Source organism: Solea senegalensis, linkage group LG1 (genome assembly GCF_019176455.1).
Source record: "Solea senegalensis isolate Sse05_10M linkage group LG1, IFAPA_SoseM_1, whole genome shotgun sequence".
NCBI lineage: Eukaryota > Metazoa > Chordata > Actinopteri > Pleuronectiformes > Soleidae > Solea > Solea senegalensis.
The window spans coordinates 5,091,857-5,118,373 of record NC_058021.1 but is presented as its reverse complement, the minus strand read 5'-3'; the positions used below and the strand labels follow the sequence as shown (position 1 = coordinate 5,118,373).

Below are 26,517 nucleotides of genomic sequence, written 5' to 3'. Positions count from 1 at the left end.
TTTATAGCCACAATTCTCCTTCTTTAAGTGGGACATAGATTTCCATTTTTCTCTGCAACACTTCATATGTAAGATAAGTGAAGCTGAACGCTAACAGTAAACACAAACCAAACATGGCACAATATTGCTAATTTGATACATTGTGCAAAAGGGTTTTTTATTTTCTTATTCATTTAATGCAGATTCTCATTTTAAATTATCTACTTAAACTGCGTATCTTGTTCTTTAGGAGTGCAGCCTTTCCAGTGTGATCTAACTTAATGTCTCCCGAAACAAAATAAAAACACACAGGCTGTGAAGCTAATCTTGTGACATGTAGCATGTTACACTGTGCAGCTTTAGGCTCTCACTCGCTGTCTCACGGTTTCCAAAGCAAATTCAAACACTTAAAAAGGAAATAAAGCCATTAACCACTGCAATAAATCCAAGGCCCTACTGCTAAACTGGAATATGTTTAGTGTTTGACAGCCCATCTAAAAAGGGCACACACACTAAGTTTTACAGATGTGAGGACACTCGGACATAATCCTTTCCATAGCCCTTTACCCTAATTTTTGCCATTAGGGATGTTAATGATTAACTGTTGGCCAGTTAATTGACGTTAAGAATTTAATGGAGTAAGAAACAATTACTCGATGAACAAGCATGAATGTTTCTTTACGTCCGTGTGTTATTTGTCTGGACTGCACATGTGGCGTAATTAAGATTTACATTGGCAGGCGGCACACATTAACCTAAGCACTAGCATAATTAATATGAGAAAGGGTCAAAGAGCATTAAAACAAAAAGTGAGGCAAGATTAAGCTGCCTCTAAGCCACAGATTTGACAGTGCATAACGTCGCAACTCGGGCGGAGGACAGAGCGGCCATGATGCTAGTGCTTGTGGACCACAACGTAATGTACATGTAACAAAAAGTTGTGTGTTCCTATTATTTATTAATAACAATTATTGTTTACCAACTATCGATAAGAAAATGCATTAACTGCATGAAATCCAGGAGGCAGTGGTTTGTGAATATAGTGTCAAACTGAGCTTCCAGCAGATCAGATTCTACAGTTATGCTCAAAACCACTCCTTCCTCTTCCTCAGAAATCTCTCTCTCTCACTCACTCACACTCACACACACACACACACACACACACACAAACACACTATAGTGCCCCCTTTGATTATTTCTCAGTCAGCTGACAGCAGGGTCATCTGATTTTAACAAGTGACACAAAGGTTTTTGTTAATCAGGCTTTTTATGATTATTTTTATGAATAAAGTATTTCTTTTTTGTGATAATTTCAGATGATGATTTTAATTCAGCGATAGTAAACATATGCAGCATCATTTATTCTCACAAAAAGATCATATCATCTCATCATAACAAAAAACATTTTAATAGTTTGACTGTAAATGGTATAAATATTTAAGAATATGAAAATACCAAAACACACTATACATATTCATAACCCATGTTTTGATGGTAACAATTGTATTATAGTGCAGTATCTTTTAACTTTGCAGGAACACAAGTTGGGCTGTCTGTTTTTGTCTTTAAGCCAAAGTTAATTATTCAAAATGACAATACAGATTTTAGTTTTTGTTTTTTTCATTGCCTCCACTCAATACCTGTTCATCACAGTTTTTTTCCAGGTACAATTAACATTAAAGTTGTCAGTAAACTACAGTGTAGTACATATAGTTTAACATACTTCAGCATCAGACTTTTTGAATGCACACATTCAATGGCTACTTCAGCCCTTAAGTGGTTAAAACATTACAGTCCATAAAGGTTTAATACAATTTCAAATGGTGCTCTCTGGCTGCAGTGAGACAAACATCTACTGTAAGTGGAAAAGCCCATTTCTCATGCATAAAAAACAAAGTGACAACCAATGTGTAAGAAGTTATCACATTGAAATATAAGTGCACAGATGAGTTCAGACACGTTCAGAAAACACCCACAGCTCAACTGTATCCCCTGGTGCTGCTTGCACATAAAGTCAGCTAAAAGACAGAGAAATCAAGCAACTTATTGGTGACAGAAAGAAGCAGTGGTGACATGCAGCCAGTGTATAAATATCGCTCTCTCGGGCTCTTCCATGAACAGAAGAGGCTCCTTATTGAGGAGAGCCACTGTTTGTGAAGTGTAGCCCCTCTGTTTCTGTAGGCCGTTCAGGGGCCTGGGCTGGCTGACAATGCCGGTCATTCTTAGAACTTTACTGCCACAGATGACTGTGTCAGTGGCCCCCAGGCTGATGACAGAGTCCCGTGACCAGCACTACATCCCTGCCCCAACCTCAGCCCCAGTCTAGGCCAAGAACCAGACTCAGCCTCAGACATGTGTCTATGTGCGATTTCCAGGACTGCTGTAGACTCGTCCTTTACCTGGCTGTACCTCGCCATCCTGGGCCAGCTTCACAACACTACACCCTCATCTAAAACAGCCATTACAACTTCAAACATTCAGTGATGCTTTGTTTCATTAAATATAACTGAATTAATCTTTAAAACCCATGGAACAGTAGACGAGGAGTGTTTTGGAGACATTAGCTCTATTTATTTAATCAGGAAAGGCACAATATAACCGTCTTTACAAAGATAATAGAGATACATTCCTTCCCCTGACAGGAGCGATGAGACAGGCTCCTCAAAGTGCGTCCATCCTATATTTTAAGACAAATGGTTAATACTTTAAATTATCTTTTAAAAGGAAGAATTTTAAAGTCTAAAAATACAGGCTTTGAACTCTGGTTCCAATGTGATTATTTTTCTTTTGTATCATAATGCATGTATCTTTTATGCTGCGCTTCCTTCATGGTTCAGTTTGGTGTGGTACGGTAAAGCCCAGGGTATGCTGTGTAGCATAATGTCTACGGTATTGAAGGTGATCGCCCAAAAGCTCTAGGAAAAGTGCGTTCAAATACCAAACGTCATATTGTCTACTGTCACCAGGGGGCTCTGTTTTGGAAATTTAATATTTTCCGGACTATTATCAATCCTAGCAAGTTTGGTTCAGATCGGACCAGGATTCGGGAAGTTGTGACAGTTTGTTTTTTTGTCACAAAAATCCGACTTTGTATAGTTGCCATGGCAACGCCGCTAAACGATGTGCCATCATATTCAGTACGCACCACCTACCAAAAACAACCAGCGGTTACCCCCTCCTCCAAGCGAAGTCGCCCGGAGGACTTCCTGGAGCAGCCTCATCCTCCGAATTTAAAGTGGTAACCCCCTGGCTCTATTAAACACACAGAAAACCGATATATCGCCCCCAATAAATCAATACGATAAAACCATAATTAAAACATAAAACCCGCACTCAAATTTTTCCCCCGTTCCCTCATCTAATCCGTCACTAACTTCACAATCACTGCGGTAAGAATGTATTGTTGGATTTTGTTTGGTTGGTTATTTTTGTCACCTCTGTGTTTTTTCATGTTTATGTTTTTATGTTTTTCTATGTTCATGTATTTCTAGAAGATATTATGTCATTATCTACAACATGTATCCTGTAATTAATGACCACATCAAAACGAGGTCCCTACATATAACGGCACAAACGCATGCACTCTCTCTCTCTCACACACACACACACATACTGAACGCGTAAGCTCACACACATACGTACATTCACATACAGGCTGTAGTATTGCAGGTCATCAGATAGACAGACGCACGCACACGCATATAATACACACACAGACACGTCACAAGCGCGTAGACACATACACACACATCAATATACAGGCTGTAGTCTCGCACATAGGCTGTCAGACAGGCACACACACACATGCATACACGCACACACATACCCTATCCTAGACATAAGCACACTCACATAGGCTGTCAGACAGGCACACACACACACCCTATCCTAGGCATCAGCACATGCACATCTGCGCACAGAGAACACACACAGGTTACACTAGATAAATAGATATGGTTAATAAGATGAATACACTCAGGCTTGTCACTTGGAATGTGCGTGGAATCAGCTCGAAGCATAAAAAACAAAGTCCTCAACCACCTAAATAGTCTTCAAGCAGACATTGCCTTACTACAAGAGACACACCTAGCTAAGTCAGATTGCCAGCTCACCTCATCACAATTTCCCCACATATACACAGCAAGCTACAACTCTAGACATAGGAGTAGCCATCATGATCAATAGAAAATTAAACTTCACACATAAAAACACTATGATAGATCCAGAAGGTAGATTAATAATACTTCACTTATTAATCAATAATACAGACTTCTGTATATCAATCATATATGGTCCAAATGTCGATGACCCCTCCTTTTTTCACACTTTCTTCACCTCACTGTCCACTCACCTAGACACAACACTGATAATAGGAGGGGATTCAACATGGCACTCAACCCAGAACTTGATAGGCTCAGTAAGGCAGGAACAACACGGAACTGGAAATCGACAGAAACACTTAAACAATACATGAGTGATTATGGTCTTTGTGATGATTGGTGCTCCTATCATCCAGTCAACAAAGAATACACCTTCTTCTCACCTGTACACAACTCCTTCTCTAGAATTTACTTCTTTCTCACCAACAGCTCAATTCTATCAGACATCACAGACACTCTGATTCACTATCACTATTAGTGACCATGCACCAGTTTCACTAAAAATAACTAATAAGGCCATCACACCACCAACCAGAAACTGGAGATTTAATACATCATTACTAGATGATCCAAATTTCACCCAAATACTTACGAAAAAGAGTGGTTAATATTTCTGGAAACAAACGACCTGCCAGGAACCCAACCAGGTGTCCTCATGGGAGGCAGCAAAAGCAGTTATGAGGCATAGAATAATCTCCTACTCCTCATTTAAAAGGAAGAAAGAAAACTTACTGGGAACAGAACTACAACATAAAGTAAAAACATTAGAGACTGCTTATCCTACATCCCAAGATGGGCACTTGTTGAATAATACAAGAAAATTAAAACTCAAATTAAACAAAATAATAGAAAGAAAAATGCAGTTCCAACTGCAGAGATTATGCATGGAAAACTTTGAACATAACAATAAATCCAGTAAATACCTAGCTAACCAACTTAAATTAAACAAAGAAAAAACAACTATCGACTCCATAAAAGACTCAAATGGTAAACTAACCCCTAGTAAAGACATAAGCACATTTCATTGTGGATTCATTAACGATAGACATTCAACTAATCAATAACAATCAATAAACTTAGAGCAGCAGTGGTTTCACTAGATGCAGAAAAAGCATTGGATAGAGTAAACTGGAAATTCCTACGTGCTACAATGCATAAATCTGGATTTAGAGAAAACTTCATTTCCTGGATCAAAATTGTATAGCGTTCACCCAGTGCCTCTCAGTCAGGACAAATGATCAAACTTCTCCAAGCTTCACCCTCCAGAGAGGCACCAGACAAGGCTGTCCACTCTCTCCATCACCATTTGCCATCTTTATTGAACCACTTGCAGCTGCAATTCGCACAAGCAAAAATATCAAAAGGTATTCAAACAACAAAATTGCATCACAAAATAAGCCTCTATGCTGATGATGTATTACTTTTCCTCCAAAACTCACAAAACTCTCTCTCTGAAACTAATACACTTAATACATTTTCAGCCATATCAGATTACTCAATAAATTGGACAAAATCGATTATCCTACCAATCAACCATGACTTAAAATCATCACCATCCAGTCCTCTGAAATCAGGAAACATTAGATATCTGGGTGTAATTTTTTCCTCCAGGTTGTCAGATCTCCCACAATTAAACTATACTCCATTACTTAAATCAACAGAGGATGACCTCCTACGATGGAATTCCTTACCTATATCACTTCTGGGAACAGTTACCACCATAAAAATGATGATCTTACCAAAAATCAATTACCTCTTCTCAGTGATCGCAACTCAATCTTCACCAATCTGGTTTAAATCATTAGACCACTAAATTCCTCTGGAAAAACAAACCAGCATGCATCAGTTTAAAAGCCCTCCAAAAAGCAAAAGCCTATGGTGGTCTGGAACTTCCACAACTGGACAGCCTGTGGCTAGACATTGAAGAAACACTCTGTAAAGAAATTAAAATCTCTGATCTGCCATTTATAGGCAAAACCATCAAACGGCATCAGTGCTTCACATTTATAAAACCTTCCTAAAGGCCTTAAAAAGAAAAATCTTATTTCCCAGAGTGACGTCACAGCAAAGCACATGTGGCGTCTCGGGAACGGCTACTGTCGGGGAACCGTACTATGTGAAAACTTTATGAGAAATGTGAATAAATGAAGGCAATGATGGGATTTCTTTTACATTTTTTAAAATATTACAACAAAGCAGTTTAGTTATTTATTCGTCGCTCATTAGGATTATTTCAAACTTATTATCGATGTATTAACGAGCTGCTGTGTGGATTCATACTGACATCTTGAACATGGGGCAGATGACAGTGTGGACTGTGGAGCTATGACGGTGTGATGCACTGAGACCTGCGGTCACTTCACCACTGATTCCCGGGGAGGCTGCTTATCTTATCGTCACTATCGGTTCATAAAGTTACTGATAAATGTGATGAACACATGAATTAGAGTGAAAGAATTATAAAATTACATTTACCACGTTGTTATTGTTCCTAATAATATGATCATGAGTCTGCAGGTTTTCTGGCCTGACTTTATTTTAATATTTTATGATTATTATATTTACCATAAATTGTAATTATAATTATAAGTTAGCTTTATTTGTAAACCACCTACAAAAACCCGATTCCTGCACACCCCTCGGCCGTGTTGGGGCTGGCGGCCTGGGTGGGGGTGGCTGTGGGGGCTGGGGGGCGTCGCTGGACGTGGGGGATCTGGTCCCGTACGCTCGGCCTGGGGGTGTCCGGGTGGCAAGGCTACAGCCCGTCATGACGCACCTCCCTGAAGGTATAGTGGTGGGCGGTGGTCTGCATATAAATGTAACTTGGATGTACGGCAAGTGGAAATAAATGTGCAAACCCTTCACACAACTCTCTCTTGCCTTCGTGATTGATGAATTACACCAGTACCTACAAGTCAAGCCAATTGAAACCTACTTAGAGCTAACGACTATTCAGTGGCTTTGGAATTAAGTGTACTTTCGCCACTACAAGCCACTTATCAAAATGAATGTCTTTCATTCATGTTTGTGGTGTGGATGGGCAAGATAAAGGTTCAGTCATTCAGGTTTTACATTTATGAATGGTCGACTGATATGAAACGACAGATAAAATTATGTTAAGAGAAATGGGTCATTTTTACTTTTTACTATCAATTATTATGCCACAATCTACTTAAAAAAGTGAATAAATATTCAGTGTACATTTTGTAGTTTTGCAACACTAATGGTGAAAAATCTAAGATATTTAGTAAAAGAACAGTAAAGACAAGCAATAAATGCACAGTATGTATTTTCTGCCACTAGGGAAAAACAATAACAAAAAACTGAGTTTGATGACTTGGGAAAGCAGCGTGGGAGTGTGGGAATTGTGTTGTCTCAATTAGTGGGTCTTCAGTGGTAGAATATACAGCAAATAGTAGTTGTAATCTATTAGTGACAAAAATACAACACACTAGCTATCTAATAGTAGTGAATAGGGCTGGGCGATATGGACTAAAAGTCATATCTCGCTATTTTTTAGCTGAATGGCGATACTCGATATAGATCTCGATATTTTTTCTGTGATGTAATTTGGGTTTCCCCCAAAGCATTATAGCATATTAGATAAAATGTTTTCCATAGGCAAACTCTTTAAAATATAAACAAACATTCCGTTATAAGTTTAAGCCACATGCCAAATGCCAGAGGTCACTGAAATAAAAACAGACTTTATAAATTGGAACAGACATGACTAATAAAATGAAAATTGTATGTATGAAAATGAATTGGGTTTGAACAATTTTCTCAATTACTTCCATAGATATTTAACACATAATTAAATAATGTCTTATATTTTATTATCAATATTTACAACTTCAGGCTTCCATATGTCCAAAAGTGACTGACAGTAATGGAAAATAAGTCAAAACACTGTAACACACCAAGAGAGGCGGGACTTAAGGCAGAACAGCCAATCATCAGCCGGTCACACTCAAAGCCGGTGTCATGTTTGAGGCAACGACGGGAGATGAGACAGCCGCAGTGAGTGCAGAAACGCGGCCAGAGATGTAGTGGCAAATGTAGTAAGGCGTTTCTGCAAAACTGAGGAAAAAGTGTTGGTGTTGAACCCTCTCACTGGGAAAAGTGTGGGTTTTAAAACACCCACCTCCCCCACGGGTGCGACGCCCCGGTGTGTGTTTGCGTGCGCAGGGACACAGGGAGAGGAGAAATAGGTGCGAACTTGCAGCTCATGTATTGTCATTTTAACGCAAAATTAATTACATGGATACAATCGATATTGTCACGTGTTATATCTCGTTTAGAAATATATCGATATATAAAATATCAATATATCGCCCAGCCCTAGTACTGAACATTTCCTTCTTCACTGAGACGTTTTATAGCAAGTTTTCCCTGCAAGTAGTCCTGGGCAGTATATAAGTTCATACCGAAAACCAGTATTTATTATTATTTTTTCTCAATTATGTGAATTTTTCAAATACCGCAAGACCAGTACATGAAAATGGAATGTGACGCAGCAATAACACTGTTCGGCTTAGCTGAAGAAGTAACTGGTAGTAATTGCAGCTATGGGCAATTTACTCCACCACCTTAGCAGAAAACACACCTGAGAGCAACAAGAATATATTCAGTTTGGTTAACAGACACACGCTCAGCTGTGCCACCGCTCCCCCTCTTTGACCACTTGCTCAGTATGTGCACAGATTGAACTAAGCCTCTCTCTCTTGCTGGAGCTCTCCCTCATGCATATAAAATACAGTTGTACGCCATGAAACCGATTCGATTTTGAGAAATGCTATGATATACATTTTTGGTCATACCACCCAGCACTACCGAATAATAATAATAATAATAATAATAACATTAATAATAATAATAACAATAATAATGATGATAATAATAACAACAATACCTTAATTTATAAAGTGCCTTTACAGTCGCTTTACAGTAGGAAAACGAAGACAGATCCAAAACACAAAGCAAGTGTTGCTTCAACAGTGATTTAAATTACTCCAGAGTTGGTGCCTGGCAAATAGCCAGAGGGAGTGAGTTCCAGAGGGTTGGAGCAGCGATACTGAAGGCCCTGCAGGTGCGGGGAACGGAGAGGAGACCAAGGTCAGCAGACCGCAGGTTCCAGGAGGGACGGTGCACATAGAGGAGGTTGGACAGATAACATTGAGCAAGTGAATGGAGAGACTTGTAGCAAAGGAGGAGAAGCTTAAAGGTGATCCAGAACTTAAAACAGGGAGCCAGTGTAGTTGTTTCAGCGTGGGGGTGATGTGTTGCCAAGGTTTGGTCCGAGTGAGATATTACATATCATATCTTTACAAAGATTAAAAAAAAGGGAATTTGTGTTTGACAGTAATAGCTTTAGAAAAGTATTAATTAAATTAAAACTGGGCTTAAGTTGACCAAATGTAACTGAAACGGCAAAATATGTTTAGTGCATCTTAACCAAAATCCAGCCCCAACACACTTAAACCATATGTGCCCGACCTCATTCTCACAATAGGAATAAAAATACACAGCTCTAAAGCTCAGCTGTTTCGTAGCCTCATTTATTTAGTTACATTCCCAGACTCCAGCTCCAGCACCATCTGCATCCAGGCCAGCTTTGCTCTGGCCTCGTCCCTGCTGCTGCAACTTAACATCCCAGCCACTGTACACATGCAGACGCAGAGAGAGCCTCATTTCTGCTGAAAAACCACCCATCACTAGATAACAATCAGCTACTACAGTTGTAAACATCTGGTATAAATGGTGTAATTTGCTATGGGACTGCACATGAAAAAAATGTTTAAACTTTTTCCATTGACACATACAAGGCATTGCAATGGAGCCAGCACACTGCAGCCAAAAATAGCTTATAATCAATCAACTGGCAGACACATATCTGTGCTCTTAAAACGTATAAATGTGCAATGCAGAGGGCAGATCAATGGGTGACAGGATTCCAAATGCATCGATATGGACATGCTCTTTGGCATAACAAGCACCCGCCATCGGGCCGCACTTATTTCCTGTGGCTTTATCCAATGGGTCGCTAGTGTTGGGCCTGCTGGAAAAACATTGTGCCAGTCGAGCAAGGTCTGTGAAGGACAAATCATCTTCTGCTTTGATCTGATGAGGATGTCATGACAATATATCTATTATATTAGATTGCTGGCATGTTAGATTGTTGGCTGTGAATACGCTCCACCCACAAACAGTAACACAAAGGCCAACTTCCTCTTTAATTTACTTACTGTGTTTCTGAAAGCATTTTTATCACATTTGTAATCCAAGACAGTCTACTACACAAACAGGAGTCTGTGAAAGTTCAATATATGAAGTAAAAGACAGAGAAACGAAACAAAAAAAGAAGATGAAATTACAACATCCTGGTCTGACTACAGGATCATAAGTGGAAGATGGGACAAGATCACACCCAGTGAGACACACTAGAGGCCTGTGTTTAGGCTGCTTCTCTGTGCACCTCCCACACAGGGAACACATCACCTGTGTGTACACTGTTAAGCTGCTGATGTTTTACATAAGGTTTGTCTTTGAAAATAAACTCAAGTAACATCATTTTTTAACTAAGCACGCAGAGAGCGCAAACTTGCGTCAGGGCCGCTCAGTTTCCCACAGTATCAAAACACACCCCTATCTTGGAAAGTTTACAACTACTCTTCACCACAAAAGTCTAATAATTTATCATTTCTTTCTTGGCTCATAATGAACTGTACATCCATAGAAACTTTTTTCAAGACACATTCCTCCAAACAACCTCATTAATGCACATAGTAAGTCTCTGTTCTCAACTAAATACCCAGACAACATGGTATTTAACTGCAACCGGTCGTAACGTTGCCTTTAACAATTGGAATTCCTGATTTGAAACCTGTACAACTGCAATTTGACATTTTTTAACTAAGCGTTCAGAGGCGTCACTTGAAACCAAATACCTATTGAAAAATACCACTTGTCAATCACACTGTTGTTCACTCATATGTGCTGCATTTTATCATCTATATTTCTCTAACTGGGAACATAATTTAGAAAAGCAAAATAATGTTCTATTGAAGAAGGCCATAAATTAAAGATTGAGACCATTATCTTACCATCAACTAGATTTCTCTTTTGCAACCAATGGAGTCATGCCCTGGTAGATATTCAGTCAGTCAGTCAGTGTAATTTGAAAGGTGTACATGATGTATAATGTTTTTAACAACATTTGTAACATAGATGTTGGTAATAATGTAGCTCCATTCATGAGAAGAACAGTGAGGCTTGCTTGGATGAGATGAATTTAGAACTCAGTTGGACAGTGTGGCTGCTCTAATCTGTTAACATGTGTGGCGATATGAAAAACACCACATTATGTGACGTAGATGCGTTGCTAATGCCATCAGTGTGGCCCTTTAATCAATCACATCCTCTGTATGTCCAAGAAACAGAGGACATTCATTCAATCCAAAACAACATAAAGCAGTATTCATTTTTCATTTCCACAACAGATCATTGAACAATCAAAAATACAACAATTAAATGCAGCCTCTGCTTTTGCTTAAAATTGTAGTTTCCATTTCAGAATCAGAATACTTTTATTATCCCGAAGGAAATTGTTTTGTTACAGTTGCTCCATTTCAGACTCAGAAAGTACCAGAAAAAAAGAGCACACAAGTTAAAATTTATAAAATTAAGATTAAAATTAATAAAAAATAGCACAAAGCCCTTGTTTAAACAAGAATAACAAAAATGTACAACGTGTACAGGATAAACATTATCAATGTGATAATTAATAGATGAACCGTATACATCTTGAAGTTGTCATGTCAACAACTCAGTCATTTAAAAGAGGCAAAATACTGTGTTGGACAATGAAGCTTGAGCCTCATCGCTACCAGTAGGAGTTCAAAATTGTGATATTGGTCTTAGACACAAAAAGGTAGTGTCAAGCCTCTGTACACAAAATGATAAAAATACCATAATAAAAAAAAAATAAAACCCTACACCTATGAACTGTGCTTCTCTCCTTTCAACCTACTTGGCTGCCGAGGCCGTCTGCCACTGTTGCACTACATCCAGCACAGTAGATAAGAACAGAGTGTACAGTTAAGTGGTCCTAACAACAATAGGTGGTGTGTGTGTGTGTGTGTGTGTGTGTGTGTGTGTGGTCCTTTACACACAGACAGGTCTGCTGCCATGTAGGACAGAGTATCTATGAATGCCCTCCATCCAGAGTTCATACAGAGGTTAAAACTGCAAGAGGAAGTAAGTGAGAAGCTATGCCGTCTGACAAAATCCAGACATCAGCCAGGCACACATGACTCTGGCAATCACACATATTATGATGATTCTACAGAAAAGCAGATAAAATCAGAGATTGTGGTTTATGATTTCAGCTTTCAGAGGACCTGTGCATTTACAGAATATTAATAACACAGTTTAAAATACATGTCAAATATGACTGACTGACACAAGATGCTCTTTCACATATTGTGCAGTCGTACTGCACACAAACGCAGACAGAGAAGAAAAGACAAACACAGGCCCTGGCCTGTAACAGCTCCACCTTACAGATTCATGTGACTCTCTAACATCACCTGACTATCTCTCTACTTTCTATGGAAGCTGTTTCAGACATGGCAACCAAGGAACCACTAAACACAAAGTCAAAATGTATGTCCAAGGAACAGAGGATTTTCAGGAAAAGAGAGGAGAGCCTGTTTTGTCTTTGTGCTATACCAACTTTAAAGCTCATGTAACATAGGCTCACAGATGGCTGACAACAAGACAATATCCCCCAGTCGCTGATAAAGTGTGCCTTTGACCAAACCCTGGGTGATAACAGAAATCAACCTTTGGGATGGGAGGGGCTGCACTCCTGAGTCTCAACCATGTGCACGTCCTCATATTTACATGTGAATCCAGAGGTGAGTCAGAGAGGAAGCAGAAGGAGGACACTGTAATCAGTGAATCGCTTTGCATATCCAAACTTCCTTTTACAGGTAACAGGGGGCTCCTGCTCTGTGGACAACCAGTGCCCCACAAAGGCCCAAGGTACTGTAGGAGCTTTCCAAATAATGTGGGGCATCAGTCTCTGCAATTTGCCACACAGCAATTAACATACTTTCATAAATGAAGTGATCTTAAGCATGTAAAATATCTGTCACAGTAAGACCACAGTTAGTTTTTTCACTTTCAACACTAATATGAGACACTTTAACTTCAGCAATCTGCCAAAAAAAAATTAGGGCCACAGCGATTAACCGATTTCTAAATTGATGACTATCGAATACATTTTCTTTGCTTCATCTAACAAAAACAATGAACTGAATAGTTTTAGTTTGTGGACCAAAAAAAGACATTCAAGCACATCATCATTTTGAATTTTGGGAAACACTGATCGACATTTTTCAACTAATCGTCAAACTAGTCGACCAATAAACCTATTAAACCTAAATAAACGTTAGCTGCTGAATACAATGGCTGGACATTTTAATACAGGCCAGAGCTGGCTTTGCATATTGCCATGGTGAAACGTCAAACACGCCGACATGAAAAGATATACAGTGGGGTCCAAAAGTCTGAGACCACTTTTCCATTATACAACTGTTGCTTACCTTGCCACACCCAGAGTAAACACAACTCAACCATATTCATGTAAGCACGACAGCAGCACACACAGCGAGAGCTTTTACCTCAAACACGACACAGAGAGGACAGATTGAGCAGCAACAGGACAACAATTTACAGGCTTCAAATTCAACCAAACTCACTTGTCCTCCTATCAATATCTTATACCGACACAAAGCAGGTGCTTGAGAGCAAACCATTTTAAGTAAAGCTCAAAACCATTCCACAAAATGTAGTTTTTGCAGGTTTTAACTCACTATTGTGCGCAGTCGATGAGCTGGTACTCATTGGACCTCTCAAAGCATGCCTTCACTCCTTCGTCATCCCACAGCTTCTTTGCATGGTCAAAGAACTCCTGAGAAAAAGAGAAGGAAAAAATCATTAAGAAATCAAATGATAATATATACTACAAAAGAAACAGAGACAAACAAATAGCACATACTATCTTCATAGATGGATCTAAGTCTCTCTCTCAACCGTGTTTGTACATGAAATATACATGACTCAAACCCAAGCAACCTCATGGATGTGGGAAGTACAACACTAGCTTTAAAGAAGAATTAAAATGTGTTTTCTGTGATCATATTGCAATCAGGTATAAATACAAGCGAGGACGGATTGTTATCCGATCTGCCAAACCACTTCAGGAGGTAGGCAGATTGAACAGAGGTGTAAATGCAATGCATCTCTGCTCCACCCGCAACTACGTGAGGTGAGCAGAGGATGGCGGTTTTCTGTGACTTCACATGCAGCTAACTTTCTTGTTGTTGTTGATAGGGGAGCTCAAAGTATGTGATGCCGTAGTCTGTTGCTAGAGGGGGTGGTGATGTAAGGTGGGACAACGGTGATCAGATTGGGTTTCAGATCTTTGATGTGGACACCGGACATACATGTTAAGTGTAAATGCATGTGGTGAAGTGCTACCTGGTCACAGAAAAGACATTATAATGCCAGGTGTAAACAGGGCCATAATGTAGTAGCGACACACCACCACTCTCCTTAACCAGAGCACTTTCTCTTTCCCTCTCCCTAACCTTGTCTGTGTGAAGCCACACCCACATGAGGGAGGAAAGCAGAACTGGGTTAAGTAAAACTTAACAGCGGTGCGATATGCAATAAATGCTATGATTAAAAACCTAGACCACAACTGGAAAACGGGGCCTGCACTCTGTGACGAAAAAATCAAATATACACAGAATAATAATAAATATGTATGTCACCAATTGACATGAGAACAATATTTCAAAAATAAAAATAGATTAAATTATGTAATTAAAAAAAGGAAAATCCAAAGAGATTAATAAAAAAGGAGCAGAAGGAATAATCTTATTATTATTATTATTATTATTATTATTATTATTATTAATAATAATAATGATGACCATATTAAATATGACAATAATTAGTAAAACACAAATAAAATAAGGCTTTTTTTAGTTTTTCTGATACATCATAAAGTATTCTACATAAAATAATGTACACAACAACACACAAAAAAACAAACCTTCACACAGTGTCATCATATTTTTTTAACATGTTGCCATTAATTATCTTATTGAATGTAATATCTGTGTGTTCCATAAACTTATTCATTTTACAGTGATACATCAATCCATGAATCTGGGTATTTTTAAAGATCGCTGTTCCTTTTAAATCATAATATCTTTTTTGTCTTCATGATTTGCAAAACATAATCTACTAATTCATAAAATTAAGTTCCTGGAGTTTGTCAGGTTTGGTATGATCGAGCTGATACACACGGGGCTGACCTACTGCACACTGACACCCATACTTACAAACTCCTTTTGGCAACCTGTGCGGGATAAGCTTAAGCTACACACTACAGTTTACTAGAAAAACTAGTAATTGTTGTTTCTATTTCTGTTTGTTTGGATTAAACAAGTAAAATATAATGTGCTGACTAGAGAGAGAGTTTTTAGTTTCTCTTAAATTGGGAGAAGGCATTTCCGTTTATCCTTGTTATCAGGCTTTAAATGAAACTGATACCACTCTCAAAGATAAAGCTGAATGCCTGATAATGTCCAACTATTCCTCTACTTGAAAAGTGACATTGAACTGTAAATATTTTATTTTAGTGGTTTTAGTGGTGGAGCCATCTTTTGATTACCTTTCATGTAAGACTGGACAATAAGACCAAACATGTTATCACAGTAAAAACAACGTTTCAAATCAGTTGCTAAAGTATCAGAATCAGAATTAAAGATTAAGTTGTGCTCCTGAGTGAAAGTTGAAGAAACCACTTACATAAGACTTCACACATCTGTGATAATACCAATGTTAAAAGAGATTATAGCAATTATATGTTGTATCTCATATTGATTTGCACAGTGCATATAGATATAACATAGAAATTGGATAAAATTACATTGCACGATCTATTGTTACTGTATTATTGTCCAGCTCTACTTCCAAGAGAAAAACAGAAATCACAGATCATAGAAATATCACATCTGCAACTACAGATCATAATCATTATTGATAAACGGTATCAAAAAGGTTGTATAATAATGTGTATAGTAATAAGACTAAATGAAATCACTTCCCACTCGAGCTGCCTTCCATTTTGTAAACTGTCATATTTAAGTCATCATTCCACTTGCTCTATGTGTGATCATGTCACATCTTTTCTTGGTTTACATTGCAGTAAAATTATAGTAAAGTTAATTAATGGATCAAAGAATCGAGAAAATAATAGGCAGATTCATTCATGATGAAAATCAATGAACTTGCAGCCCTGCATTTACACCCCTCACGGCTGTAGCAGTTGTCATTCGCTTTCTCGATACACAATTATCTAGCGGTTGCTGAAATCAAACTTGTGACTTTTCTGGTCACAAGCTCTTTCCTCTCTCCTGAGCTCAAGCAACAAAAGGCACAGCACTTCAATGCTTCAATATAGCTTAGCACTGGATCAAATTCAGCAAAAATTGTAAAACAAAACAGAAATAGGCAGACATAGTAAGCTTTTTTTGCTGTGCAAAATCCATCCACAGGTCTGGTGCTGTAAATGACTATACATAGTCTCAGTGCTTCAGCTGACTTCCTGCTCCTGGACAATGGGGAGCATTATAAGGGGAACACATCTTATCAATGACTTTGAGACATTTCCCAGGACTCGCTGTATGCCCCAAACAAAGATGATTGGGCTAATATCTCTCGTCTCTCTGTGCACGTCTTTCAGATGGGCTCCTCCTCTAGCCTGGAACCACCACATGACTCTCTGCACTCAGCACTGGCTCTGCGCTCCGACTGAGGAGAGGGTGAAAATAGCCCCGAACCAGAGAGAGCAAGGGAGAAGGAGCCTGATAAATGATCACATGCTTCGGGAGAGCTCCTCTCGGCAGATCCGGTGATTAAGTTCAACATGGAGGAAATCCACTGGTCCAGTCCTCAGAGAAAGTCTCACAGAGAGAGGGATGTTTACTTTTTTGTTACCGATAAATATAACTTTTCAGGCATATGTCAGGAATAACACTTTTATGCTGTCATGTTATGTGTCAGGGCCAGTCATACATTATTTTCAATTTGACAACTACGGTTCAGCTTCCTGTAATAATAATATCACATTTTTACCTGCTGCAAACTCTAACTAACAAAGACGATTGGGGCCATATTTGCTCTCTATCCTCTGTTTGCTTCCACTTCTGGGACAGTCCAACTTTAACGCACACCTTAACTAATATCAGTGAGTTTCAACAGTACTGATTACATTCAGCTGCTAATAGTTAAAGCAAAATTTTTACACCAGCAGACACAGGAGGGCTTGAAGAACCCAAAGAAGGGCCTGACAAAGCTACTAAGTGTTGAGACTTGATGGAGGGAGGATGGAAAAGAGTGGAAGGGGCAAAGAAGGGAGGAAAAAAGGCAGAGTATGGTCCTCAGGGCTCTTTTCCACAGAGGCGTGTGACACTAGGCCTTTGAATAAATGCAGTGTGTGCTGCAGTGCCCTACAGAGGAACTGATAACACAGAAAGAGTCCAGAAGGGAATTTGCTTGAACACAAGCTTTTTTAACTCTTTCCTCTGCTCCTCCCAGTTCAACACCACTCCACCAGCAGCCATGAGATGCTGATTCTCCGATGGCTCTGCTGGAACAGAATTTCTGTGTTTGTGTCAGAGTTTATGAAGTTGGGTATGTGTGTGTGTGTGCATAAAGTAGTATTTCACATAAATCATATAGATCATGCAGACAAAAACTGACAAAATTCAATCACCTAAGCAAAACAAGGATGTGAAGCAAACAATTTGCATCTTCAGTCAAAACAGGACACTGGAATTCTTCCGTCTACAGTTTTGAAGGGACCTTTGGCCTTTAAGCAAAATGTACAACAATAGTCAATCTCCTCTAATTCTTCTGTACAAAGCCAGCCAGACTATCAACATCAACAAACTCATCTCATCCCACTGGAATAGATCAGGGCTGGGCAATAATTCAATTACATTAATTATTTATAATATGCTGTCATTTTCAATATAAGAAAGGTTTAGTATAAACATGTTTTTGTATGCACATATACTTGCTTTGAAAAGTCTGTCTCAGATTAGTGAAATGTTTTCCATGTCAGATTCTGTCTTCTATTGGTTTCTCCCTCCCTAGGGGTCGCCACAGTGGATCACCAGATTTTTACGCTAGATGGCCTTCCTGACGCAACCCTCCCATTTATCCGGGCTTGGGACCGACACTAGGTGTTCACTGGATGTGCCCCCGTGGCTGGTGTCTAATTGTCTTTATCGATCAATTGTCTGATAATTTTCTCAATGATTATCGATAAATTGATTTGTGCATTTTCATCATGACGTCACAAGTAGCTATGTTATGGCGTGTTTCCACTGGCTCTACTCGCCTTGCGTGGCACGGTTAAGTTGCGTTTCCACTACAATTGTGGTACCAGGTACTATACCTGCTCTGGCGAGGTTCCAAGCATGGTGAGTAGGTACTATGTGTGACGTCGTCAGACTGCAGTCACAGGAAGAGACGTCCGACACATAAATCAAGCCGAACAGTGCCAAACTCAGTTAAAATTACTTAACAATCCTAAAATGTGGGTTAATCTAAAATCTCGATATTTAACCGAGGAGTCTGGTGTATTTAGCGACAGCACTGCAGATTGCGACCGGCATCACAACACTGCCGCTGTATTTCATGGAGGAAGTACTGAACAAATACAAACAACAAACAACTGCTTTACAAGTCACTAGTTTGTGTGTGTTGCATGTAAAACGAAGTCACGCAGTGATGACTACGCCCACGTTGAGTATGTACTTTTTTTGTAGTGGAGATGCAACCTAAACTGTACTGTGCTGTGTCGTGGCGAGGTGAGGAAAGGCGGGCCCATAGAGGAAAAGGGCCATTAGATACTTGTGACCTGGTCCTGAGACATGACTTATGTGGCCGGTCTGTTAACGATAATTAACTTTTCAATGAAAGCTTACTGTGCCCAAGTACAGCCAATAACAATTAGGCAGTTACCAGTTGGCAGAAATCAGTAATGTGTTATTAAAAAGGAAAATAAATACATTCATAAGCTTCTCTGGTCTTTTATGAAACATTTGAAGGTAAGTGGAGATGGATTTTGGCTCATTTTAATTTGCAATTGAAAATGAATGTCAACATATTACACAGAAATGTACTGCATTGAATAATATCCTTCTTTTATAAGACGTATCTTCCATGACTCCTGACATAGCTCATGCATCTAGATACATATCGAATTGTCCTCTAAGGAAGATATTCACAGCCAAAGCTAGCATTATCACCTCATTTGAATAGGATATCTGTGTAAGATAAGAGTCACGCAGCAGATGGGCTACCTTTTCAGAGTACAGGAAAATCCAGCATAAAAGTTACCAACAAAAGTAATGGTATAGAGGTATTAGCGTTCATGGTAGTGAAGAAAAAAAGGAGCACAATTCAGGTCACATTCTCTGATAGTAAGTAAGTCATGTGTATAGGTTGGCATGTTAACTGAAGATAAATAAAGATATACACTCATGGGTGACTGCTGAAATTTAACCAGCCAAACCCAGCTAAGGAAATTAAAATAGAAGTAACAGTGTCTATATTTCAAGCCTAAAGAGGTAGGGCTTGCAAGTATAGGTTCAGCAACATTATGTGCTCAAAGATGAGGTCAGATGACTTCCTAAATATACTGAATGACCAAGGATTTCGGGCATATTCCAAGATGACAATGCACAAATTGTGAAAGAATGGTTCTGGGAGCATAATTCATCATTTTTCACACATGGACTGGCCACCATAGAGTCCAGACCTTAACCCCACTGAGAATCTTTTGGGGTGTGCTGGAAAAGACAAGTTCATGGACGACACTGCATAAGCTTATCAAAGTGATGCTGCAGCGAATGCATGTCATACTCAAGCTAAAAAAAGTGCAACAAAGTATGCAAGTGTGTGACTTTTTTCAGTCCAGTAATTCTGCACCTAATCACAAAGTAGATCACTTCACAAAGGGTGAGGCTTGATACTCTGGAGCAGTGGAACAATTTAATGTAATCCATATCTGTAAGCCAACATAAAAGGAAAACATTTTTGGAGACCAAATCCTTGGATGTTTGTTGTGTGTAAAAGAATAATTAGTGAATCTCACATGGTTTTACAGTATTTATCATGACCTGCTTTCAAATGGAAAAGGCTTCTGGGAAAGAGAAAGATACATGGTGCAAAACTGAGTCCTATTTGAATTTGTTCCACTCCAGTTGATACACACCGTTGGGTGGCTAGTGTGGCTACTACATTGGCATTTGTTTCTATTTGCGTGGACAACCGTTTGTAATGTGCTCTTTTTTCCATGGGTGCTGGTTACTTCAAACTACTGGAGGAAACAGTTTGGAGATTGCTTGGATAAAAAAGATTTAAAGCCGTCAAAACTGAGCATGTCATTTAGAATAAAAGGACAAGTGGAAACAACTGCCTTACAAAGATCTGCAATCACAAAAATGCCTGCAAAAAACATTTTCAAATTGGAAGAAAAAATTCACCTGATTTTCACTTTATTGTAAAAACAAACTAGGGTGTGTTGGTCATATCTCCAGGCCTAACCAGTAATGTTTGAACTGACTCACCAAAATCTGATAATGTTACCTGGCAAAAAGATACTACCTTTAATTTAGACAGCAGTGTCAACAGTAAATGTCATAATTTTATATCAATAAACCATATGGGTAGAAATCCAATTTATACGAGAAGTGACACCAACTTCTCTACCAATAAAATCTGCAGTAGATCACAACACCATGAAGCCATGGCTCTGTTGCTAGTCCCCTCTTTATTTGAATAACCATAAACATCACACCACAATGGTGTCCTGTCTCAGACTCACTTTTTTAGGACTGGAAAAAAACTTTACTACACTGCCACATCGAATGACCTCACGAAACAACAGATATCCAATGAGTCATAGTCAATACACGGGTATTGCTATATAACTAGATACAAAAAAGCAATTATTTCACTCATTATGCTGTAACACCAATAACAGAAAAGCAGTATAATACAACTTTATCACAGAAGGTAGAGAATGAATCATTTAACTGTAATACACACACTCTTTACCAAAAGAGTACAGTATTACATTCTCACAGAATCAGTTGTTAATGTTTTAAAGAGCAGTAACCAAAAGCCAAACATTTTAGACCACTAAAAACACATGACATTTCAAAAAGCTACGGACTTCATTTCTGTACGAAAATTCCGGAACTATATTTTGGTCTAAATAGGCAGAAACAGACCATTGAAAATGATGACGCAGTTGCCTGCTTTCCCTTTCTGACTGGTTCATATTGGCCATGACGGAACTATCAGCTTTGAGCAAAAACATCCACTACCACTTAGTTATAGTTTCACCTCAGTGTCAGTCTCACAACCAAATTCCTTGTTCTTACTTTTCACTCTTGTTGTTTCTGGTTAATAGTAATTTCTCAAACTAAGCAAACAACTGCAGAAGACAGATGCCTGTTTAAACTTTATACTGGCATGTGCATGCAGTGTATCTGAAGGGTCGAGTGATATACATGTTTAGGTGTGTTCATATGGATGCTGATTTTTTTGTATATACATAGCTGGAAAGCCTATGTAGATGTAGATTTTTTTTTCTGAAAATTAAGTTTTTAAATGAAAGCACAGAAGTATGGTCGTAGCCTGGGAAATTGGCAGGCTAAAGTCAGAATAAGTGTCTCCTTCAAATGATTTAGAAACTTGCATTCACACATCCAGTTCTTGCAGGTAATATCTACTAAATGTATTTAATTGTAACTTATTTCTCAAGAGTTGGTTTTTACCTTTCATTTAGAAATTAACAAACTTTGGTTCACCAAGACATCATCTGCCAAAACGTTTTCCAGGTAAAATGTGTTTCCACTTTTCAAAACAGCACCAACAGGTGAAAGCCACAGGTTTGTGATTGGCCGTGTTCCTGAGTCGTTGTATTGGATATCATGCCTGGTGGCACCCAGTGACAATGTAGTGGTGACACCCACGGCACAAGTGAAACCCGAGACTGATGACAAGCACAGACACTCCACACAGAGCCATGTTGTTCCTGTTGGCTTGGCCAGGCCTGGGAACTCAACGCCAGCTCTCCCCACGGCCCCGGCCCTCACACAACATCACAGCAGCAGCACAGACTACTGCTAACACTGATAACAAACTCACTGTGGGCCCTGGTCAGAAATTAACACCAAAATCCTTTGAATGGACCTTTCAAAGTGATATTACAGCAAGTTTTTTGAGGGATCTTGAGAAAACATAATTGAAAGATTTGAAGTAGCAATGCAAGGACAAGACAAGGCGCAGCAATATTTGGATGGTATGGATTAGACCTAAGGACCAAAAGAACGTAACAAACCCACTGCTTGCCCAGTCAAGCAATGCCAATCACTAAGTGCCCAGGGCGAAATTTTCAATCAAAGTCTTGATTTGTCAGACTAAAAGTCCAAAACTAAATGCCATTCAGTTTGCAATGATATCAAACAAAGATAAGTTGCAAGTGCTCATATTATAAAAGCTGTAATGTGGGGGGTTTTGACATTTGTGCTTGTAAAATTACCCCAAAACAAACAATTATCAATACTGCTTTTCTCTCATCGAATAGTTTCAGTTAAAAAAGGGTGTTGGTGTACAAAAAAGCAACATAGAACATAATACCAAAAGCAAATGTTTTGATGAATACATCAACACAAGATTGATCTAGTAGTGTGTCAAAAATTTTATTTGGTTCCCACAGAAGTGCACTTATAACAAAAATCCAAATCTTCATGAGTGTATAACTCTGCATTAGTTTGTCACTCTAGTTTGACAGAACCGCATGACCAGTGTCAAATAAGGAACACTTAACAAAATTATGTAAAACATTATCTACATTTCCAACACATGACCTCACGCTATTGAATGGCTGATCACGCAGTTAAAAGAATCCCATGCTCTCCAACTTGCATTCAAATCTACACAAACTATTTCTGCTTTGGCTCCAAGAGAAATTTAAAACTTCTTGTTGTTCCAGTTCTTAACTTTCAAACTAAGGGACAATACCTTTAGCATTCTTCTTAAGACTCCACAACGTCACAAAAAGCACTAAAGCTACACTACTCCATTTTTGTTTTGAACGCATTACTTGTGCTCCAGATAAGCCTTTCGTCAACACTAACCCGAAAAGTGTGAAAGAGCTGATGAGCTTCATCTTGGTTTCAAAACTCAGGGACAGCATTTTAGTCTGGACAAGCAACTTTTGAAAGTGATGATGACATTACCTCCATTCATTTCTTAATCGCTTCTTACTGGCCACAACTCCACTGTCAGGTGTGAACGAAAAGCTCGGTCAAAACTCAAGTTTTAGTTTCACCTTATTATTTGAAATACAACAGAAATCTTTGTTTTTACTTTTCTCCATTGTTGATTCTCATTAATAGCAGCTGAATCTAAGCTTTTCTTATTTGGCATGTGCACGCCCAGTTCATCTGAACAAGTCTATGATGTTCATTTCCAGCTGCGTCAGAATGGATGTAGGTTATTTCTAATACAGAGCTGAAACACTCATCTGGATGCAGACAGTTTTCATCTGAAAACGTCAGTTTCAAATGAAAACATTGCATGGATGTAGCCCTAATTTCTCAAAAATGGCAACATCAGACCTATAATAGCAAAATTAGCTCTGACATCTCTGAGCTATATCACCAAGACCAATACAGTTAGCCTTTCAACAGCAAAATGCTTTCAACACATACCATCACAGACACAAGAAAGACATAACACACACACACACACACTCTAGCCCATGTTTCACTGTCACATACATTTGCAAACACACACAAATATAACCTTAATGAATGTCTTACCTGTGAATAGTCAAAGTCAGAGAGAGGTGCTATGCTTTTGATGTATTCGATTCTGAATTGGTCCTCTGGGTTGGCTAATGGTACAGGGGGTATTAAAGTGCTCATCGCAGACACTATAGTCTATAAAGCAGAAGTTGTGGGACAAAACAAAAACAACAATCATTAGGACAGGAGAATACAGGCCCAGAAACTCTGTTTGTTTGTCTGTATAATAATGGGTGAAATGGGAATGCAGTGGTAATGGTTGAGCATTTCTTGGGAAAGGAAAGTGTATGAAACTCACCACTATGGCATCCTTCACGTTTTTCCGAATATCTTGGATTTTCTGTTTTTTTTCTCTGCATTAGGAACAGAACACATGTGTGAGATAGCAGTCAGAAAAACACAAACCACAATCACATTTACCATGAAGAGAGGACCGGGTAGAGTATATTTTAAATCATACATAAGGTTGGGGTAATATGTGAAGATGGAGTAAAGGTAAAGTAAATATATACACACACACATACACATAGATATATATATATTATACACATATACATATATACATACACATATATATATATATAGATTTATCTATATCTATATATATATATATATATATATATATGTGTTATATGTGCTGTAATCTAGACATTTTTACATCCACAAAAGATGTTATGTTTTTGGCCACTTCTGTTTGTTATGAGTAGCATAGCTCGAAAAATAAAGGATGAATTTGGATGGCATTTTTTGAGGGTGTACGTTGTGGGCCAAGGGAAAAAAATATGATTTTGGTTGAGATTTGGATGCAGATCTGGATTCAGATGTGTATTGACATTGTGGGAAACTGAGCAGTCTTGTTATAGGTCTGTACTGTGCTTTTAAAAAAGCATTGTGTCTGTGTCCTCTAAAATCCAGCCTCCTCTTTTAAAAAAACACTTGAACATCATAAAAAAGGAAGATTTTGTGCAGTTACAGGACTCGGACATGTACTAGGCCTGTTTAAAATAGACCACTGGTAAGATCAATGCCATGCAAGGCCTTGCAGCAAAACAAATCATCAATAGGCCTGTGTCGATCACAACCTTTCACCCTCTCACATGAAACAGGAAACAGTGAATTAATTGGCATCTGTGTGATACTGAGATCATCACGTATGTATGATAACTGTACATGTGCACGAAAAGGAGGAGGAGGAGGAGAACAGAGAGGGGAACGGTATTAGCTGCTTTGCATGGGATACTGGGCCCGACAGGCGCTGCAGTGCCTGGGGAAAATCCATTCACAGGCTCTGCTGTGGTCTCCGACAGTGTTATTCACCAAGAGGGAAGCCATGAAAATGAGCACTGCTATCCATATTTCAAACCGGCAACGTTGCTGTTTTGAATAAGCGAAGTGAATAACACTCACTCCGCGTTGAAGCCGTTGACGTGTAGAATCCTCATCTGCTTCACAATGGTGCTTTTTCCGGACTCTCCCGCACCTTCGAAGACAGACCACACAAAAATACACAAAATGTCACCAACGTTAGCAAAGAAAAGGGGGACATTTTGTTTAGCGTAAAGCCCTCCCGACCTCCGGCAGAAACAAAAACATGTTTTTGTGGAAATGAAGCCAGTTAAATGACGGATCTGGTGGAGCTTCGCTTCCATCAATATCCACCCCCATGACATATTATTGCAAGCGCTGTCAAATGGGGCTACGTGTTCGGTAAACGACAAGGATTACGGTTAGCTTACATTTCTCATAGCACTGTGACACATAAAGCAGCCTTACCCAGTAATAACAGCCTGTGTGTGGCTTTATACGCTTGTCTTTCCTTTTGCAACTGTCTTTCTATCTTTTTATTTGCCTCTCGCTGTGCCTTTTCGTCGATGCGTTGATCTTCAGTCTTGCTGTTGCCCAAACAACCCATCTTCCGTCGCCCTAACCCTTCCTTGTGGAATCGTAAAACGGTATGTGTATATATGCACAGAATAACAGCCGGGCCGACACTGTGGGTTGAAATGACACAGGAATGAGGCTAATGTAAAATAAAAAAAAACCGGGGAAAATCTCTCGGAGTCTTCTCCGTCGGAGGGAGGAATACGTTCCCCGTTACAATTCCGCTTCAGCCGCAGCCAACCGTCATCCACAGCGCCTGGTAGTTTACACACCGACGAAGAATGGCGACTCGGCGAAACAGAGGAACACTCCCCCCCCGAAAAACACATACAAACAAGAAGAGACAGAGAGGCTTTTTCATTTTCTGGGAATCCAGTCAACTGTTCCAATCGTGGCTCCAACCCCTCTCTTCTCTCTGTATTTTTTTTCTATCTGAATTTCTATCAGCATTTCTGCCTCTTTAACTCAGCACTGCCTCTCTCTGTGGCACCAGGAAGTAGCCGTGGACCGAGGAGGAGGAGGAC

The 26,517-nt window shown here is 39.1% G+C and overlaps 1 protein-coding gene across 2 annotated transcripts in view; it reads right to left on the bottom strand.

The window, feature by feature from the left end:
- LOC122772474 (guanine nucleotide-binding protein G(olf) subunit alpha) overlaps positions 1–26,517 on the bottom strand; it is a 61,328-nt gene that overhangs the window by 16,915 nt on the left and 17,896 nt on the right. The window contains exons 1-5 of one of the 2 annotated variants that reach the window (XM_044030572.1): positions 25,886–26,511; positions 25,520–25,592; positions 24,411–24,465; positions 24,128–24,247; positions 14,018–14,115 (exon numbers count right to left, since the gene is read on the bottom strand). In XM_044030572.1, the coding sequence (XP_043886507.1) occupies positions 14,018–14,115; positions 24,128–24,247; positions 24,411–24,465; positions 25,520–25,592; positions 25,886–26,024 (485 nt within the window). In that variant the 5' untranslated portion in view covers positions 26,025–26,511. Of the gene's footprint in view, positions 1–14,017; positions 14,116–24,127; positions 24,248–24,410; positions 24,466–25,519; positions 25,593–25,885; positions 26,512–26,517 lie in introns of those variants that run through there. The other variant, XM_044030562.1, reaches the window with a different exon arrangement.